Source organism: Balaenoptera physalus (assembly GCF_965194825.1).
Source record: "Balaenoptera physalus genome assembly, chromosome: 11".
NCBI classification, from domain to species: Eukaryota; Metazoa; Chordata; class Mammalia; order Artiodactyla; family Balaenopteridae; genus Balaenoptera; species Balaenoptera physalus.
In genome coordinates, this window is record NC_138896.1 from 62134666 (window position 1) to 62154896 (window position 20231).

Sequence of the window (20231 nt, forward strand, 5' to 3'; positions counted from 1 at the left end):
TTGCTTCTTGGGGTCATCAGTTCATACGGGCCCCAGATGAACGTGATTATTTGTAATGAGCGTAGGTGGTTCTGTAACACTTCTTAGATTATAAGTCACCTGGAGAGCTTGTTAAAATGCACGTTCTGATTTAGCAGGCTGGGGATGGAGCCTGAGATTCTGCATTCCCATCAGGCTCTCAGGTGTTTTTCATGCTGCTGGTCTGAGGACCACACTTGAAGTAGCAAGCAAAGGTCCGAAACAGCCTGATGATTTACCACTGGGAGCCTGTTGGTGGGGACACTCCTTTAGATGGTAACTGTACAGAGGAAAGAAACATCTTATTGTCTTGTCAAGAGTTCTGGGAAAGATTCTGGGGGGACATTTGAAGTGGCTGGGATGTCTCTTTGTAACTCAGAACGAGAAAAAAAGCAGATGGCATCTTTTCAGTGGCATGCTCTGAACTCTGGGCCATTGCCCTCTCTCTTGGGATCAGCCTGGCGAATAGCCAGCTGAATTAACTTCAGAAGAGGCAAGCTCGTCGGCTGGCCTGTAGAGCAGTCTTGCTGGCCGGCGGCCTAGGTAAAGAGCAGCGCCAGGCTGCGGAGGAAGCCACAATGTTCTGTGAACACAGATACGGGCTCGTCCTCCAGCGAGCCACCCCTGTGAATGTCATGCACACAAGTGCACGCACGCCCCCTTATCTCTTGCTTCATTTCTTGTTAGATTTGGGGGAAAAAACCTCCTCTGAGCAGCTGATTAAGAGTTTGAACCAGATGGTTGTTATCAGTGCTTGATCAGCCCTTCTTAGAATCACTGAGTACCTTGGGCTTGGAAGGAAAACATAATTCAGCAGGTCCCTTCTCCAACTTTCGATTTTGAAATAAATTTCTGCTTCTCTGTCTCAGCTCTCGGCTGGGAAAAGCAGTGCTGGGATTTAAGCTCTTCTCCAGGGTCCTTCCTGCTTGGATACCTGTGTATTTGTATTGCGAAGTCTGGAGCAGAGGCAGTCTGGAAGGTCCGGGGTTCCAATGCCACTGTGGGGGACACAATAGAGAAACAGGCCATTGTTTCTTGCAGCCATTTCCCTTCCTTTGTACATGATGAATTCTCCCCCTTGTTTAGTTCTTGTGGTTTTTTTTAATAGCATGGATTGCAATTGGCATTTATTCGCTGTGCTGATATAAATTCGGAGTTGGTGGGAATTTCTGGACCCAGGTCTGTCCCATGGGGGTTTTCTAGTGGAGGAGGTATTTTATGTTCCACAGCTCCTATGGCCTGCCATGTGGAAAGGCGGTGGGTGTTACAGGGTAGAGATGGCAAGCTGCTGATGCCTCTCACCTGTGTAAACACAGCCAGCGTTAGAGAGCCACCCTTGGCCGAGCCCCGGTGGCTCTGGAGCTCAGCCCCAGAAGCCGGGGGGGAAATGGACCCCTTCATGTGGCTTTCTTCTCACTGGAGTTTCATTTGGTGTGTCGTCCTGCATTTGAGTGAGAGCAGTCGCAGGCCGGCCAAGCTGCCCTCATGTGGTTGATGGAAGCAGTGTGGTCTGCGGGGAAAGTGCTTGCTAGGATTTCCAAAGGTGATGGGTTCCAGCCCCCCTTCTGCTTGGGGTTCCTGCAGCTGTGGCCCATCGTGGTGAGGCGGAGGCTGGGAGCTGCCCAGGGAGCGCTGGCGGGTTGCAGATCCTGGGCTGTTACTGAGCCGCAGCAGGCAGCTTGGGGGTGCCCCTCACTGTTGGGGGTGCCCCTCACTGTTGGGGGCCTGACTCCTCTCACCCCCCAGTGTGGTATGATTTGATTCCTCATAGGATCATATTCAGACTCTCTGAGACTGACCTGGAAAGAAAGGTTCCACTAAGGAGACCCTAGCCTGGGGGTTGAAGGATTGGGCAGGGGGACCCATGTGCCTCCTTGTGAACCTGACACCATGTCTCTGAGCCAGATTAGGGTGGTGTCCCTTGTGGGATCTGCCAGCCTTTGCTGAAGGCCCGTCTGAGGGTCTCAGCCCTCTGTTTTCTGATCTGGAGATCTCCACCCCTTCGCTCAGCTGGAGCGTCGGAGGGGAGCAGCGTCATTCTGAGACCAGCATCGGGGTGAACGTTCAAGATCCCAAGATGAAGGTGGCTTTTAGGACAGAGTGGGGGGAGCCTTTGTCAGCTTTCTACAGCCCCAGGGAGGCTGTTTAAGGTCCTTCTAACCTGTGCTTTTATACACCTTTTCCAGAGATGCATGACAGAGAATGCTTTCCATTCCAAGGCCAGTGGGAAATGATCTATTTCATAACATGCCTGATACCCTTGGGAGGGAATCGCATCTCCCTTCCGGGCTGCTTGAGATATGGGGCAGCTCACGTTCCCGTTGAGCAGTGGCTTGGCACTGTCTACTCTTTGAACATCAGCATGGGTTGTGTTTAAAGTTTCATTGTACAGGTCCTTGTAGCTCAGCACCAGCCATTCCTGACTGGGGGTAGTTAGTATTCTTTGCTACAGCTCTTCGGTTGACTGCTTTCCAGAAACAATGCACAAAACTGTAGGTCAGAAATGTTTTTGTAACATCTGGAGGGGAATGTGTGCCATTCCCCCATGTTCTGTACCCAAATGTGTGTCTCTGTCATCTTGGCGTGTCTTGCTCTTTTCCTCCAGTGGGCAAGGGCGCTGCTGGGGACAGCTCATCCCCAGGGCAGCTTTTCAGTTCAAGATGAAAGATGCACAGCCATGTTCTTGCCCTGTTGTAGCCAAACTCTTCTATCTCTGGTTTGCTTTGGGCTAGAGGACGCAGTTTATAATTCCACATTGCTGCTACTTCTTTCCTGTCACCCCTGAATGTACACGTTGTGTGTGGCAGGGAGGGGCATGAGGGGGACATGGGAGAAAAGGCATTTCTAAATTTCTTTTTTATTTATTCACTAAAGTTTTTAAAAAGTTGAAGTGTAACCCATCCAGAAAAGTGCCCATTGACATATCTACAATTGAATAAATTTTCACAAATTTGTATAAACACCACTCAGTTTGAAAAAGAGAACATTTTAAGCACCTCCCTCCAGGAGCCCTTCTTCCTGGTTACAACCCTCTTCCATTTCCCGAGGTAGCCAACCTTTAACACAACCGTTAAATTTCACCTAGTTTTGAACACCAGATAAGTGGAATCAGGCAGTGAGTACACTACTGTCCCCAATGTCTTTTGCTCAGTGTTTGTGAGATTCATCCATGAGGTTGCAGTTGACTGTTCATTGATTTTCATTGCTGTATAGAATTCTATTTCTACACCACAGTTTATTTATGCATTCTAGCATTGATGGATCTTTGGGTTTCTTCTAGTTTGGGGCCGTTACACACCCAGCTGTGAACATTTTGTGCATGTCTCCTGTAGACATATGTGCGTTTCTGCTGGGTATGTTCCTAGATATGAGATTGCTGGGTCAGAAGGCAGGCACTGTTTTAGCTTTCTTAGGAGTTGTTGAATCACTTTTGCAAAGTGGTCGTGATGGTTTACACTCCCCACAGAAGGGTGTGAGGGTCGCAGATGCTCCATATCCTTGTCAGCACTTGGCGTTTTCAGTCCTTTTGGTTTTAGCCTTCTAGGTGGTATGAAGTGGTATCTCATTTGGATTCCGCTGATAACTAATAGAGTTGAGCACCTTTTCATATGTTTATTGGCCATTTATCTTTCTTCATCAATGATCTGTTCAAGTCTTTGGTCTATTATTCTATTGGTTTGTCTGTATTTTTGTTATTGATTTGTGGGAGTTCTTTATACATTCTGGATAGGAACTGTTTGGTGGTGGTATGTGTTCCCAACCAAACTCAGATTTTTTTCCAGGCATGTTAAAATCATAACAGGTTCACTGTAGGAGTCCCTCCCCTCTGCCCCCACCCCCCTCCAGCACTGTGTAATGCTGGGGTATGATCTCCCAGGGAGCATTCGGACAACACACCCATGGCTGGGTGAGGATTTAACCATTGGCTGCCCTTTCTTAGTACCGGGTTGTGACCGAATGCCCTTTCTTCTTGATGTGCAGGGTCCTTGTGGGTGCACCAAAGGCGGATTCCAAGTACAGCACTTCAGTGAAGTCCCCTGGGGCTGTTTTTAAGTGCCGCGTCCACACCAACCCTGACCGGAGATGCACCGAACTGGACATGGCTCGAGGTGGGTGGATTTTCACTGCCAAGATGGGAATGGGTATCACACCCTCACACTTTCCTCTTTTTCTTCCTGATTATTCATCCATTTTTCTTTCCTTCCTTCCTTCCTTCCGCCCATCCACCCACCACATATTGAGTACTGTTACTTCGTAAGCACTGGGATACACCAAAGATCCTACTATCCTGGGCCTTATAAATTAGTAGGCAAAAGAGATGTTAAACAAATAATTGAGTGTGAGAAGATCAGAGAGGAGGTGAGTATTTGATCTGATCTAGATTGGAGGGTCTGGGGCAGTGACTTTTACAATGACTGGAAAGATGCACAGCAGTAAGCCGGGCAGGTACAGGAGGCAGAACCTCCAAGTGGAGGAAAGTTTGTGCCATTTTAAAATTCAGAGCAAGCACAGCATCACTGGAGTGGTGAGCAGGGGAGCGTGGAAGCAGAGGAGGTTGGTGAGGTGGGCTGGGGCTGGACCACACAGGGCCCGACAGGCTAGGGTAAGGTGTTGGGATTCTATCCTACGTGCAAGGTGGGAGGCCATTAAAAGCAATCTTAGGTTTTATGTTTTAAGTAGGAAAAGATATGACTGAGGGATGTTTTTTAAAAGCCCACTTGGTCTGGTGGAAAATATATCATCTTTGGAGTCAGATCTGCCTGGGTTCAGAGCCCAGCTTTGCCAGTTACTCACTGGCACTTACTGGGAATGTCCCAGAGCCTCTTTGGCTTCAGTTGCCTCACCTGTAAAATCAGAAGGAAGATAGCTATCTCCTAAGGATTACCTTGAGAGGATTGATGAGATAATAGAGATGAATACACAGAACAGTGCTTGGCACATAGTAGGTTCTCAGTAAGTAAGAGCTATATTTTATTGTACTCATCAATTCAAGACCTCACTTTCTCCAAAGTTCTCTCCCCTCAAGATCTTCTATTATTTTTTTTAAATGAAGAATTGTCATGATTTTCTTTAGCAGAAATAGGGGAGGTGTCCATGGTGTCTACGACTGGTTTGTGGGCTGTTTGTTACTGGTATATAACAAATTAAGGAGCTTACTTTGTAATATAAATCAATGTACTGCTTCCTTCCTTGAGAAAGTCTTGCTATGAAAAAAAAATTGATTGAATTAAACAACATACGTGGTGGTGGAGTCAATTTACATCTTGTTACAAGTTCCTTATTTACCGGCTGGTAATGTAATAGGGGCGGGGCAGCCGCGCGGCCGTTACCGCGAGACCCTCAGCGCGAGACCCTCAGCGCGAGACCCATAGCGCAGAGGTGAGAGGTCCCGCTCCGCAGGGTCAGCAGGGCAGCGGGCCTCGCGGCGGAGAGTGTGGAGACAGGGGGATCGCGGCCTTCTCCCCGGGGCCCTCCAGGCCCTTCGGCCTCCGCCGGCGGGTGAGCTGGGGGCCTGGGGACAGGCCGAGGGCTGTGTCCTGCAGGGCTCCAGAGCCCTTGTCACTGGGCCCCGGCCTTGAGGCAGCGGCGAACCTCTGCCCCATGCCCACCTCCGCGACCGAATGGCGGTGGCGGTCACCCTGGGTCGCAGTCCGCGGGACCTGGCCCCCAGTTGGGCGGCCTGAGGAGCCTGAGGGCCGGCTGGGTTCTGGGCGCCTGGCTCCCTCAGCAGTGACGGCTGGGCGGGGTCTGGGGACCTGGCCCTGCGGGCGCCGCCAGCTGAGATCTGCCTCCTCAGCTGGGCTGGGCACTGGCGGGAGGACCCGGGCAGGGTGACCGGGCCGCGCAGGGACCCCTCCCCTTAACGAGGCCTGGACCTCGGAGGGCAAAAGTTGAGCCTTGGGACCTTGCCCCTTCTTGTCAGAACAGAGACTAACATTTGTTTGGTGGACGTTTATGGGCACATCGTGACCTGACCATGACCCGACTTCAAGAACAAAGGATCTGACACCAAGAAGCTTCCAACAACTAACCAACCTCCCCACCCCAACGTTTCCTATAAAAGGGCTTTGCTGAAAGCTTTCAGGGAGTTTGGAGTTTTCTAAGGCTTGAGCCACCTGTCACCTTGCAGGGCCCTGCAATAAACCTTTATCTGTTCCCAATTCCGACTTTCGTATTGTTTGGCCTCACTGTGCATCGGGCACAGTGTCCTGCGTTTGGTAACAGTAACAAACACTTGGGTTGTAGACTGCCCTCTGGAAAGCAGACGGCAGAACAACCATTCCTCAGTTCAAGCCTGGCTTTTCTCTCTTTCCTCCAGGGAAGAATCGGGGCATGCCCTGTGGAAAGACCTGCCGGGAAGACAGAGATGATGAGTGGATGGGGGTGAGCCTGGCCCGGCAGCCCAAGGCTGATGGCCGCGTGCTGGTAAGGCCTGCTGGGGGAGCCATGGGGAGAGGGTGGCACCCTGAAAATGAATGACCTTGACCCCTTAGGAAAGCTGGATGGCATGGCAATAAGGGCATGGCTTTGAGATTGCCTCTTCTGGACTTCTACTTGGACAAATGATTAATCTTTTTACTTTCTTCGTCTGTCAAATGTTAATAATGTCTGTCCAGGGTGCTGAGATGTGGCTATTGAAAAATGACAAATGAAATGTAAGTGAAAAGTACTTTGCAAATCTCGTTCATTACATAAGCATTTTCTTGTGGGTATCTTTTTAAATTGTGGTATAACTTACATAAAATGCACAGATCTTAAGATTACAGTTTGGGTTTTGACATTTGTACACACTTGTGTGACCACCCACCCATCAAGATATAGAATATTTCTGTTGTCCCCAGAAGTTCTCTTATGTTTCTTACTAGTCAACTACTCCCGCTTCAAGGTAACCACTGTTATGATGTGTATTACTGTGGGTTACTTCTGCTTTTTCAGGAACTTCATATAAATGGAATCCTACAGTGTGTGTTCTTGTGTGTAAGGCTTTTTTTCACTCAAAAGAATACTTTTGAGATTAATCCATATTGTGCATATCAGTACTTCATTCCTACTTATTCCTACACAGTATAATATTTTATGAAATACATACACGTTGTTTTAAAATAGTCATTTATTTCCCTCCCAAAGTGCATATGATATATTCTGATCCATTAGGTACTTTGAGGGAGATGCAAGGAAAAAGATGTCTTTGCCCTTGAGACTTGCGATATGCTGGGACTGCCCAATAAAGCAGTCATTATTTAAATGTATCAGAATTAGATAAAAAATTAAGTTTAGTCACTCTAGTCACATTTCAAGTGCTCAGTAGTCACAGATGTCTGCTGACTGCCGTGTTGGCTGGCACAGAGGAAACATTTCCATCATTGTAGAGCTTTTTATTGGCCTCAACAGAATCTCTCACTGACCCAGAGGTCTTGTTTTGTCCATTTTTGTCTTTTACAGTTCTCTCTTGAGGTGTAACACTAAAGTTCTTAACATGCACAATTTCAGTGGGGAGCTGGATGGATGTTTTCATGTACATGTACTCATGTATCTGACTTCATAGGCCTTTTCTTGGAAGGTGTATAAAGATTTTTGTTGTAAAAGCATGAGATCAAGAAGGGAAAATAATACTAGCTGCTGTTTATGGAGGGCTTCCTCTGGGCCACAGGCTATAAAGCTGAGGGTTTCACATACATTTAATCCCTGGGGGAAACAGGTTTTCCTTAAGGATCTAGGCAAAGTGTTTCTGACCCCTCCCTGATGAGTCCATTTTGTGTTAGACTTCTCTGTGTGGGGTTGTTGGTCTGAATTTCACCTGCCTTGCCAGCACAAATTAAGCCTTTTGCCGTCGGACCCCTTTGGGGAGGGAGGAAGCAGCTGGATGCTGTTGCAGCGTCAGAGGGCCTCCCTACTGGACAGCATAGGTCCTGTGGAGGCCCCCATCCCAAAGTTTGCCTTGGTTTCCAGCCCTTTAATCACTGTCACCTGCTGCCCTGGACCCTCTCCAACCTCTGCCTTCCCCCAGAGGTGGTGGCCTGACCTTGACCGCATGACCAGGCCCCAGGAGGCTTGTCTGCCATCCTATGGGAAGGAAGGGAAGAAGCTGATCCATCTATAAATCACAGTGGCCCTGAGGTCAATATTAAGAACAAAGGAGGTGGTGCCCTGGTGACAGCAAAATACGTAGGGTTCCTGAGAGCCTTGAACCTAGATCCAGTGGTTACTCCCGTGAAAACATGTCCCCTCCCCATGGAAGGATGACGTGGCTGAGAGCTTATTTCCAGAGGGTTCTGCATTTTTGCAAATGAGTATCAGGAGGGGGCCATCTCTGTGGACATGAAGAGCAATGAGGATCACGGGGACAGTTGAGCCAAAGAAGCCAAGAAGGCAGAGCTGGAGGGTTTGTGCCAATGGTGCTGTGATTATCCTGTTCTAATTCATTGCATGCAAAGCTAATTTTCTCATCTTTTACACAGTTACTGCCTCATCTATTTAATAAGCCACTCGGGGTGGGAGGGTGGGGAAGGACGGGCATCCAGCAGCATCTGCTTTCCTCATGGCTTTTTAATATTGTGGTCAAAAACAACATGAAATTTACCATCGTATCCACTGTTACATGTATAGTATAGTAGTGTTAACTATATATACATCATTGTAGAGCAGACTTCTAGAACTTTTTCATCTTTCAAAACAAACTCTAAACCATCGAACAATAACTCGCCCTCTCCTCCTCCCCACAACTTCCTTTTCTTAAGAGTTTGGCAACTTTACATACTGCATGATTCCATTTGTATGAGGCATTTGTCTTTTGTGTGTGTGTGTGTGAGTTAAATTTTTTTACCTAAAAATATTGCATACATCCTTTTGCTTTTTCACTTAATGTTACATTTTTATTTATTTTTTAATTTTTTATAAATTTATTTATTTTATTTATTTATTTTTGGCTGTGTTGGGTCTTTGTTGCTGCGCGCGGGCTTTCTCTAGTTGTGGCGAGCGGGGGCTACTCTTCGTTGCAGTGTGTGGGCTTCTTACAGTGGCTTCTCTTGTTGCGGAGCACGGGCTCTAGGCGCGTGGGCTTCAGTAGTGGTGGCACGTGGGCTCAGTAGTTGTGGCTCGTGGGCTCTAGAGCACAGGCTCAGTAGTTGTGGCTCACGGGCTTAGTTGCTCTGCGGCATGTGGGATCTTCCGGGACCAGGGCTCGAACCCGTGTCCCCTGAATTGGCAGGCAGATTCTTAACCACTGTGCCAGCAGAGAAGCCCCGATGTTACATTTTAAAAGTTTTGTCAATGTGGTTAATATTCTCTATAGTAGTCTGTGTGTTTTTTGGTGACTGGCTGATTTCACTTGGCATAGTGTCCTCAAGTTTCATCCATATTGTAGCATAGGACAGGATTTCCTTAATTTTTAAGGCTCAGTAATATTTCACTGTACGTATGTACTACATTTTCTTTATCCATTCATCCATTGATGGATATTTGGGTTGCTTCTACGTCTTTTTTTTTTTTTTTTTTTTTGGCCATGCCGCTTAGCATGCAGGATCTTAGTTCCCTGACCAGGGATCGAACCTGGGCCCCCTGCAGTGGAAGGGCGGAGTTCCAACCACTGGACCACCAGGGAAGTCCTGCTTCCACGTGTTGGCTCTTGTCAATAATGCTGCTATGAACATGGGTGTGCAAATCTCTCTTCAAGATCCTGTTTTCAGGGGCTTCCCTGGTGGCGCAGTGGTTAAGAATCTGCCTGCCAATGCAGGGGACACGGGTTCAAGCCCTGGTCTGGGAAGATCCCACATGGCCACGGAGCGACTAAGCCCGTGCGCCACAATTACCGAGCCTGCGCGTCTGGAGCCTGTGCTCCGCAAGGGGAGAGGCCGCGAAGGTGAGAGGCCCGCGCACCGCGATTAAGAGTGGTCCCCACTTGCTGCAACTGGAGAAAGCCCTCGCACAGAAACGAAGACCCAACACAGCCAAAAATAAATATAAATAAATAAATTAATTAAAAAAAAAAAGATCCTGTTTTCAGTTCTTTTGTATATAAACCCAGAAGTGGGATTGCTAAATCCTATGGTAATTCTATTTTTAATTTTTTGAGGAACCTCTATATTGTTTTCCACAGTAGCTGTACCGTTTTACATCCCCACCAACAATGCACAAGAGGAGAGTTCCAATTTCTCCATGTCCTTGTCAACACTTTTTTTTTATGGTGGCCCTCTTAATGGGTATGAGATTGTATCTCATTGTGATTTGTATTGCCCTAATTAATGATTAGTGATGTTGAGCATCTTTTCATGTGCTTGTTGGCCATTTGTATGTCTTGTTTGGAGAAATGTCTGTTCAAGTTCTTTGCTTATTCTTAAATTGGATTTTTTTTTGTTGAGTTGTTCTCATGGCTTTTTGCACGTGTGCCATCTTGCCAGGAAACGTCTGTCCCCAGTCCCCTCTGTCTTCCCTGGTTTAGACTCTGCCACCTCCATGAAGCCTGTCATCAGTGACGGTGCTGTCTAGAACAAGCTTGGCATCTTTTATGTCATTAGGAACTCAGCATTATGTCGTTACCTTATGTGCATGACTTATTTTGTGTATATGTCCTTTCTTTTTTTTAAAAAAATTTATTTATTATTTATTTTTGGTTGCATTGGGTCTTTGTTGCTGTGCGCTGGCTTTCTTTAGTTGTGGTGAGTGGGGGCTACTCTGTTGCGGTGCGTGGGCTTCTCATTGTGGTGGCTTCTCTTGTTATGGAGCACGGGCTCTAGGTGCGTGGGCTTCAGTAGTTGTGGCACGTGGGATCAGTAGTTGTGGCTTGTGGGCTCTAGAGCGCAGGCTCAGTAGTTGTGGCGCACGGGCTTAGTTGCTCCATGGCATGTGGAATCTTCCCGGACCGGGGCTCGAACCCGTGTCCCCGCATTGGCAGGCGGGTTCTTAACCACTGCACCACCAGGGAAGCCCTATATGTCCTTTCTAATGGAAACCACTTGGGTATAGAGACCATATCTTCTACCCTTTTAACTCTCAGCACGTGGAGAAGGTTTTTCTAAGGAGTGGGTCTGAAAGTGTGTTTGAATAATGTAGGGTCTGAGCGTCACTGTTAAAACAATTAGAAACGAAATTAGTTGCCATCTCTTCTTGGTGGCTGATTCTAAGCAGTTGATGGAAGCTTGAGGCAAAAGATGTAAATGCTCCTAGGAAATGACAGGTGACAACAGGGTCCAAGGAGTGGCCGCCTAGTCCATCTTCATGTTTTGGAGGCTTCATATCCATTTGCTTTTTCTTTAATGTCTTATTTCTACCTGTCAAAGCTTTCTGGGAGGCAGGTATTTATTTTAAAATTAAGAACAGGAAGATATGTGTTATTCAAATATGTTTTGAGAACTCGGGAGGTGCCCGGGGGTGTGGGCATGACACCTGTATGCCCAAGGAGCATCATATTGGATTCCAAGGTTGGGCTTGAAGAGGGAGAGGTGGGATGGCTTTTTTTGAAAATGTCATCTGGTGCTGATTTAAAAGTAAAGAACAGATGGAGAGTTTGAAAGCTGTGACAGGGAGTCAGGTATCTCCATGACACATGGCATTTTCTGGCCCCATGGACCGGCAGCCAGCTCTGGCAAGACCCAGGACGTTGGGCTGGTCTGGCAGGCTGCCCCTGGCTCAGTACCTGCCAGTCTCGGATCCACGCACGTTGTGGTTCCTTCCATTGCCCCAGGGAACAAATGATACCTGGAGTGAACACCACATTGGGATTAGAGGCAAGCCCTTTCCCTTCCCGCACTCCCAGATGCAGATGACAGTTTAGGGGGAAAAAATCATTTCTGGTAATAACCACCCAACAAACCCAGTACGGGCACTGAGTCGTCTCTTGGACCTGGGAGGGCAACTCACAATGTTCAAGTCTGACATTTCTGCTTTTCAGTAGAGTCTGCAAGCCTCAGACAACAACTGAAGTCAGCATCTAGCTGACTTCTGGGAGGAAGCGGTGTTCTCCAGCTCTGTCTCTTGGCTGTTTCCTTTCCAAGCATCAGGGCAGTTGCTATCTATTCACCACTTCTCATCTGTCCATTTTTTCAAAGCCACAGGATACACTTTTGCATTTACTTCTGTTGCTTTGTTTCCTGATTTTTTTTTTTAAGTGAACTTTTTGTTGAGCTTTCACATCCATGCAGGGAAGTGCACAAATCATCTGTGTACATCTAGATGAGTTTTCAGTAGGTGAACATTTTCAGAATGAGTTTCCCAGAACCCCAGAAGTCACCTTCCCTGGACCTCCCAGGCCATTCCCTCCTCCCTTGGAGGGGAAGCTTCTTTGGGGGGGTGGGATCTGTGGCATCAGGGCCCTGAGCCCCTCCATCCCCTGTTCTCAGTGGCCCAGGGCCTGGCCCAGCCTGTGCTGGATGGACCCAAGGCATGGGAAATCTCTGGCCATCTGTGCATGGCAAATGCATGTGTAAGAGGGTGAGGGGGCGGGAGTGGCGGTGGGGGGGGCGGTGCGGCGCGTGGGGTGGGAGACGTAAATGCCGCTGTGGCTGAGCCATCGGAAAGGCCCAGTACCCACCACCCCCAGGAAGGACATGTGTTTCCATACAAGAAAGCCCTTCGAAATATACTCATCTCTTTATCCTTTTGGGAGGAAGAACAACCCTTATAACCTGAAGTATGTAAGATGCTAAGATTTGGGGTGGTCCGCCTGGAGGGGTGGGATAGGGAGGGTGGGAGGGAGACGCACGAGGGAGGGGATATGGGGATATACATATATACGTATAGCTGATTCACTTTGTTGTACAGCAGAAACTAACACAACAATGTAAAGCAATTATACTGCAATAAAATGTTTAAAAAAAAAAAGATTTGGGGTGGTCCTAGACCCTGCCCCCTCTTTTGTTATAATTCCTTGGAATCCAAGTTGGAATAAGTTTTGCTGTTTCCAGAGGGTGCTCTCTTTCTCCTGTTGGTCTTGCCTGCTCTGCCCACACCCCCTGCCTCCCTCACAGCAGAATTCATTTGGAGAGATTGATGGAGATATTAATGCTTTGGAGACAGTCCCTAGGAATTTTTCTTAATGTAGGAGTCAGATTGACATGTGTGTATATATAAGGATAATTGGGACTAAGCAAAGTCTTTTCTTTCTGTAATTTATGTTCAGAGACACTTTTCCTTGTTTTCTTACACGCAAACTGCCTTTGACGCTTTGATCTCTGACCTCACAGAATGCATTAATTTTAGTTTAGTTTATTGTGAAATGCAATCTTTGGATCTTCTAGAAATTCCCTGAGATCACTTCTTTTTTTTTTTTTTAGAAATTCACGTTCTTTTATTTATTTATTTATTTATTTATGACTGTGTTGAGTCTTCGTTTCTGTGCGAGGGCTTTCTCTAGTTGCGGCAAGTGGGGACCACTCTTCATCGCGGTGCGCAGGCCTCTCACCATCGCGGCCTCTCTTATTGCGGAGCACAGGCTCCAGACGTGCAGGCTCAGTAATTGTGGCTCACGGGCCCAGTTGCTCCGCGGCATGTGGGATCTTCCCAGACCAGGGCTCGAACCCGTGTCCCCTGCATTGGCAGGCAGATTCTCAACCACTGCACCACCAGGGAAGCCCCCGAGATCACTTCTTAAATAGTTTATGCCACTTAAAAAAAAAAGACAATGGGGCTTACCTGGTGGCGCAGTGGTTAAGAATCTTCCTGCTAATGCAGGGGACACGGGTTCGAGCCCTGGTCGGGGAAGATCCCACATGCCGCGGAGCACCTAAGCCCGTGCGCCACAACTAATGAGCCTGTGCTCTAGAGCCCACGAGCCACAACTACTGAAGCCTGTGCGCCTAAAGCTGTGCTCCGCAACAAGAGAAGCCACCGCAATGAGAAGCCCGCACACCGCAACCCACACAGCCATCAATCAATCAATCAATCAATCAATAAGACAATAAGCTAGACATTAAATACAGAAAGTCCATCCTTACAAGAGTCAGCGTGCGTCATGGTAAGCACCCGCCTCGACCCTTTTCGGTCCCTCTAACCCAGAAATACAGTAAAACATGGTAAGCCCATGAGCTTTGCCAAATCCATAAACTAAAATATAACTAATGTACCAGCTAATTAGATGGTAAGTGATTCAAATTTGCAAACTGTCAGAATTTGGTCAGAAATAAAATAAAATTAAAAGACTTAGTGGAGTGGAGTGATGATCCACCGAGTGATACTGTTGTTTAGCTTCTTGCCCGATATCATTTCAGTCTATTGAGAAATGTGCTAGAAGCGCAGAATAGTACCACGCGGGGAGGATTGAAGGTGGTTTGCAGTATAAGGAACAATGAGATTAACGTCATAGGGTAGGAGGCAAGTGTGGGCAAGCTGAGGTTTCTCGCCGCTCTGAGTGTCCTCATTTTCCCGTGGACAGAGAGCAGCCTTGTCAAGGGCCCTTGGGCGGTTTGCTTGAAGGGATGAAGACCAGAGAGGCTGGCAGGCAGTGAATTTCTTTGTAGAGTGACCTCAGGGATAGCCAGGCCCTGGAGAGCTCCCCCACCGCCCAGGGCCTGGGCATGCTGTTCGACCCCAGAGAGGTCATTTCGGGGGTCCTGAGACCTGTGGAGAGGCTCTAAGGGCAATAGCTACCCGACCTGCCTCAAAGGGTGGGGTTTTTTTTGTTTCTTTTTTTGTTTTTGTTTTTGAAAGGGTGGGTTTTGATGGCTTCTCAGGTGGGTATTGGGAGTTATAAGTTGGAAATGTTTTCTAGTAAGACAAGGAGGACTCTGAAATGTGGGTTCCTGTGTTGTTTGCAGCACTTACCAGCTCTGGAACTTAAGCAAAGCACTCTCTGATACCCAGGGTTCCTGTACAGAAAATGGAATTCGAAGACACCTCCCCACCTTCCAGGGTTACAGAAGCGGTCAGATGTGTACCATGTAAATGCTGAATGTTACAGCCTACAAAAACAGTGTGTTTGATGCAAACAAAGACGTGAAACACTTTGATTATTTTAAAATGCAGTATTTTAAGAAAATGCGTCTGTTGGCCAGAGTGAAGCAACCTGATAACAGAAGTGAGTGTGAATGTCCACGAGAAACAGGCGGGGCTAGGCAGAGCGCACACCTTTGCAGGAAGCAGCTGGGCTCCTCACCAGCTGCGCGGGTGCACTCGAGTGTGAGGCTGGGTGTGTCCAGTGCTGGTGGGGAAGGATGCGAGTCTGTGTTCCTGCTTCTGGCTCCCAGAACTGCCCTCCCTCCAGGTGTCTCCTGGCACGTTCGACCCCAGTGCTCCCCAGAGGCTCCCCTCCAGAGCTGACCAGAGGGTCGGTCTCACCTCCTCGCATGTGCCAAGCTGTCGCCCACCTCAGGGCCCCTCCCAGTTGCTCCCTCACTTTCTTCAGGTCTCTGCTCAGATGTCACCTCCTCGGAGAGGCCCAGGCCACTTCCTGGCATGTGGGACCATCCTGGTGAGATGGAAATGTTCTATATCTTGCTAAGGGTTTGGTTACAGGAGAGTATATTCGTCAAAGCTCATTAGATGGTACACTTGAGATCTGTGCATTTTTCTGTATGTAAATTTACTTCAAAAGACCGTCAACAAACATTTACTTCTGATTAATGATATAAAACAGTCAAATATCAGCAACTTCATACGGTTTAACCGAATGCTTTGCCCTGAACCTGAAAAGGAGCTCCTGAAGGTGCTCCACGGACCAGTGGCCTCGGCTCAACTGGGGGCTTGTTAGAAATGCAGATTCTCAGGGCCCTGAAGACTGGCCGAGCCAGCTCTCTGGATGGGGCCCAGCGATCTGTGATTTAGTAAGGCTTCCACGTGATTCTGAAGGGTCTCACGTTTGATGGAGGCCGATGGGTACTCCGTGGGCAAGCAGGTAGCACCTTGAAGCTTAGGGTCTGTTTTGGGTGGAGCAGCATTCCTCGTCTCTGGCTTTTTCTCAGTATGTTCTTTGGTGAGGACTCGAGTCTGTCTGCTGCACCAGATGGACCTGTGACTGTTCACTGCTGCATCTTCAGTGCCCAGCTCAGAGCCTGGTGCATAGTAGGTACTCAATAAATACTTGATGGAGGAATGAACAGGTGCATGTGTGGGGCACGCACAGCGGATCCATCCTGGCCCGAGGGCCCTGAAGCGGGTATTGGGTGCTTGTCTTTTCCTCTACCTGGTTTCCTTTTCCGTCCTTTCCTGCTCTCCCCACATCTGGTGGGTCCCTGGGCCCATCAGTTCCACCTCTATATCGTGAGGTCACCCCCTTCTCCCATCTCCACTGCCCCTGTCCTGGTGCAGGCAGTAGCATCTCTCACCTGATGTTCATTTCCACCATTGCCTGTCTACAGTCTCCACTCGGCAGCCCAGTTATCTTTCCAAACTGTGAGTCAGACCATGACACTTGCCTGTGTAAGACCCTCTGTCATCACATCCACTAAAGTCACAGTCATCCCCAAGGTCTATAAGACTCCCGGGGCCTGGCCCCTGTCCCCTCTCTGACCTCAACTCCCTCCAGAGCAGCCCCACGGGCCTCCTTTCTTTCTCTGGACCCTCTAAGCCTTCTTCTCTGTTGCCCCTGATATTCCCTCCTGGAGCACTTCCCTCTGTGCCCAGTGTGTTTGGCTCTTTCTCATCCTTTTGGCTGCCCCTGGCCTCCAGGTGAAAACTGTCCTCCCCACTCCCAGATTCTCAGTCCATAACCCAGTGTCTTTCCTTTCCGGCACTTGCTAGGATCCCCATTTGTTTGTATGTTTGTTGATTGTCTGCCGCTCCCAGGGGCGCTCCCCAGGCTCTCGCAGTTTGCTGATGCCCACCCAGCACAGCACCTGGGCTGGATGGGAGAGGAAGTGGCTTCCTGGCCCCTCTGCACCTCTCTCCTCCTACAGAACCACCTGGCACTGCCGGGCTCTGCTTTGTGACCTCCTGGGCCTGACTCTTCTGCTCTGAACCTCTCTCTGTCCTCTAGGCCTGTGCCCACCGCTGGAAGAACATCTACTACGAAACAGACCACATCCTGCCCCACGGCTTCTGTTACATCATTCCATCCAACCTCCAGGCCCAAGGCAGGACACTGATCCCTTGCTATGAAGGTGAGCTCTGACTGATCCTCCCTCTCGCTTTCTGACCCCACGTCACGCCCCCAAACAACCCCCAACCATCTCCACACCACCATCTGAACACTCTCCCCGGCTTTCCACACTCTAACAGAAGGGCTGCACCGTGTCCCCAGAGGGCCCTTTGGTGTCCGAGGATCAGGTAATGAGGAAGATGGGAAGGGGCAGCGTTGCCAGACCCTGCCCAGCCTTGTCCATCTGTGCCACAGAGCCCATGGCGCTTCCCAAGCTTTATGAATTCTCAGACTGAAATTCACCAGCCTCTTGGTTTCCTGACAATGCCAGATGTTGTGCAGCCTTGGGAAACTTGCTTTCCCTCTCTGGGCCTGTTTCCTCCCCATGAAAATTCAGAGGTTGGCTCAGATGGTCTCCACAGTCCCATGCAGCTCCCAGATAGTCATAACGCTCCCGAGACAACTCCTGGCCATACCCGTGGACAGATGTCCTGAGGCAGGGGGAAGAGAAGGCCCAGGGTTCAGTCACGTCATGACATCCCAAGTCTGGCTTTCCTTCTCATCTGGTCTGCACACCCTGGCAGATGCTGGAGAGTTGGGTGCACCCTCAGCGTGGTTTTAAGAGCTCCTTACCAAGGGGCACTTGGGGTTTGGGAAGGAGAATGTTTTCTCAGGCTCCCTACTTAAGATGGTTCTAATGCCTGGGCTGGGGACCACTGAGCCTATCATGACTTAGCTCAGTTGAATTTGAACTTTAAGGATTCAGTGTCATTTACTGTAGTTTTACAGCTTGTGCTCTCAGGGTTTGCTTAGCCTAATTCCAAGTGAGCTAAGTGCTTGGCTGTTTATGTTTTATTTCTCCCCCTAATTTATTTGTTTGGACAGAAGTCTCCACTAGCCCGTGGCCACCTTTCCCTTGGGCCTCCCTGGGTTTTCCCATGTTTCAAATTTTGGCCATTGAAAAGGGGCTCTGGGAAAGGCCGGGTCCCTGCAGGAGGCATGGACCCTCTCCTCTGTGAGGGGGACCCTTTCTTTGATCCCATGTCAGCATCTGATCAGCTCTGGCAGGACCGTGCTAGGCAACTGAACTCTGGCCCTGTTTATCTCTGTACTGCCCCCATCAGAAGAAAAACCTCATCTGAAAAATAGATGATGATGTGATCAGTCGAGAGGAGGAGGGATAGGTCGTGTAAAGACACAGATGAGGGGCCAGGACTGTGCTGACTGCCCCAGCTGGTTACTTCCTTTTTTTTCCAGGAGGAAAAGTGAAAAGGCCCTGGAAGAACTCGTTGGGTAGCTTGTGAGGCTGGGAGGAGTGAGGGAATCAGTAGGGACGAGGGACGATGGAGGCTGTGGGGATAGAACCCAACTAATTATGCAATAGGACCAGCAGCACTCTGGTTTTCTCAGAAGTTATCTTGTGAAATAGGGCCACGTTGCCATCCCTAGTGACTCCCCTGTACACCACCGTAAGCGTCAGAAAGCAAAAGACTACCCTTTGGAGAGGGAGCTGGGGTCACATGTCCATGTGTACCTGTAGCCACTGTGGCTTACACTTTTAAAGGATCTGTTATCAGGCAGTTGTGGGGGGGGTGGGCGGGAACAGCAGTAGAATGGGGTTGGTCCGGGGACTTTATATATTCTCTCTCTCTTTTTTTTTTTTTTGGCCATGCCATGTGGCATGTGGGGATCTTAGTTCCCCAACCAGGGATCAAACCCTTGCCCCCAGCAGTGAAAGCACGGAGTCTTAATCACTAGAAGTGGTTTGTTTTGGAAGTTATTCCATAAGACACCAGTGGGGAGTGGGAAAGTGAGAAAAGGAGGGGAAGGCGGCCCATGAGGGGTGTGGTCCCCATGAAGTTACCAGCCTGGGCCACTGGGATACAATCTCTGGGCCAGCGTAGGACACACACCTCAGAATTATCTTGCCTGAGGGATGAGGGGATGGGTCTGTATCCACTGGGCATCCTGTCCTGCCACGTGTGTGGGCGGGGAAAGCCCCCAAGCAGAGAGATGCAGGTGCTGGCAGGTGGCAGTCAGGCCATGTCACAGAAATGGTAAGGGCCGAGGGGACCTGGGGGCGCCCCCTTGGCGGCGGGGGTTCTGTGTTGCCTTTCTCCTGTTACAGATGAGGATGCTAAGACTTGGCGTTTAAGTAAATTGTCAAAGGTCACTCAAAAGCACATGGTGGATAGAGCTGGGTTTTGAATTTTCATTTGTCTGACCTCAGCAAATCATGTTGTCTCCTGGTAGTTAGTGGGGATTTGTTTTGTGTTTTGGTGTTTCTGGTTTAAATGAGATTTAAATAGGAGCCAGTTGTTCACCCTCTCCAAATAAGAGAGGGTGACTGGACTGTCCCAAAGGTCCAATCATGAGGGAGGGGAACATGAACATTTTGGGTGTTGGTGTTCTCAAGAGCACCTGCCTGTCTTCTTTGCTGGCAGCTCTGGCCTGACCTTGGCGGGAAAGTGCAAGCCTCCGTGAGCCAAGGAGGGCACCACAGGGCCAGGTAGCAGGTTGAGTCATGTCTGCTCTACATGTCTGTCACTCACAGTACAGTGTGAGTTCTGAGCCCACCCCTCTGGGTGTTTCGGACTGTTACCTGAACGTGTTCCCCATAGCTCACTGGTCCCAGGAGAGAGACGTGTGGAACAGACCCAAACCCTAAACCTGCAGCCAGAGCCCAGCTAGGTCATCCAAACCCTAGGTGACCTGTAGATGTGCATGGGAGAAATAAATGCTTGTCATTGTTTGCAAGGAGATTTCCTGGTTGTTGCACAGTAACAGCTGACTGACACAGGCTCATCACAGGAACCCACATTCCTCGTGCAACAGTGGCTGTGGGATGGGCTCCGGCCTCTAGAATCACTCTTTTCTATGGTTGTTCCTTGACTTAATGATGACCAGCTGGAGCCAGCAAGGAAAGTAGCAAAGTGGTCGTGCCCTGCCCAATCCTTCTTTACCACGGGCACCCACACTTCTGTATCCTAACTCATTCAGTGCCCAGGGAGGAGTACGGGGTGGGGCCGGGATGGGGAGCATTGGGGTATAAGCAGCCCCTTAGAACAATGGGGGACTGAACGGAACGCCTCTGTAGTTCTTGGTCCTGTAAGAGGCGAGGTGTGGCAGATGCTCAGATTTCTCTAGAAGAGGGGCTGGCAGGTGGGGGATGCAGGCCACAGGGCCCTTGCCTGTGCTCTTGCTTTGG

General features: G+C 49.1%; 1 protein-coding gene across 8 annotated transcripts in view; it reads left to right on the top strand.

The window, feature by feature from the left end:
- The window catches only part of ITGA9 (integrin subunit alpha 9), a 352771-nt gene that overhangs the window by 15100 nt on the left and 317440 nt on the right, over nucleotides 1–20231 (top strand). For all 8 annotated transcript variants that reach the window (XR_014250773.1, XM_082412752.1, XM_082412753.1 and 5 more), the window contains exons 2-4: nucleotides 4000–4127; nucleotides 6338–6444; nucleotides 16922–17045. Coding sequence is in view for 7 of the 8 variants with exons in the window: in XM_082412752.1 (XP_082268878.1) it covers nucleotides 4000–4127; nucleotides 6338–6444; nucleotides 16922–17045 (359 nt within the window). In the remaining variant the exon portion in view is untranslated. The remainder of the gene's footprint in view (nucleotides 1–3999; nucleotides 4128–6337; nucleotides 6445–16921; nucleotides 17046–20231) is intronic.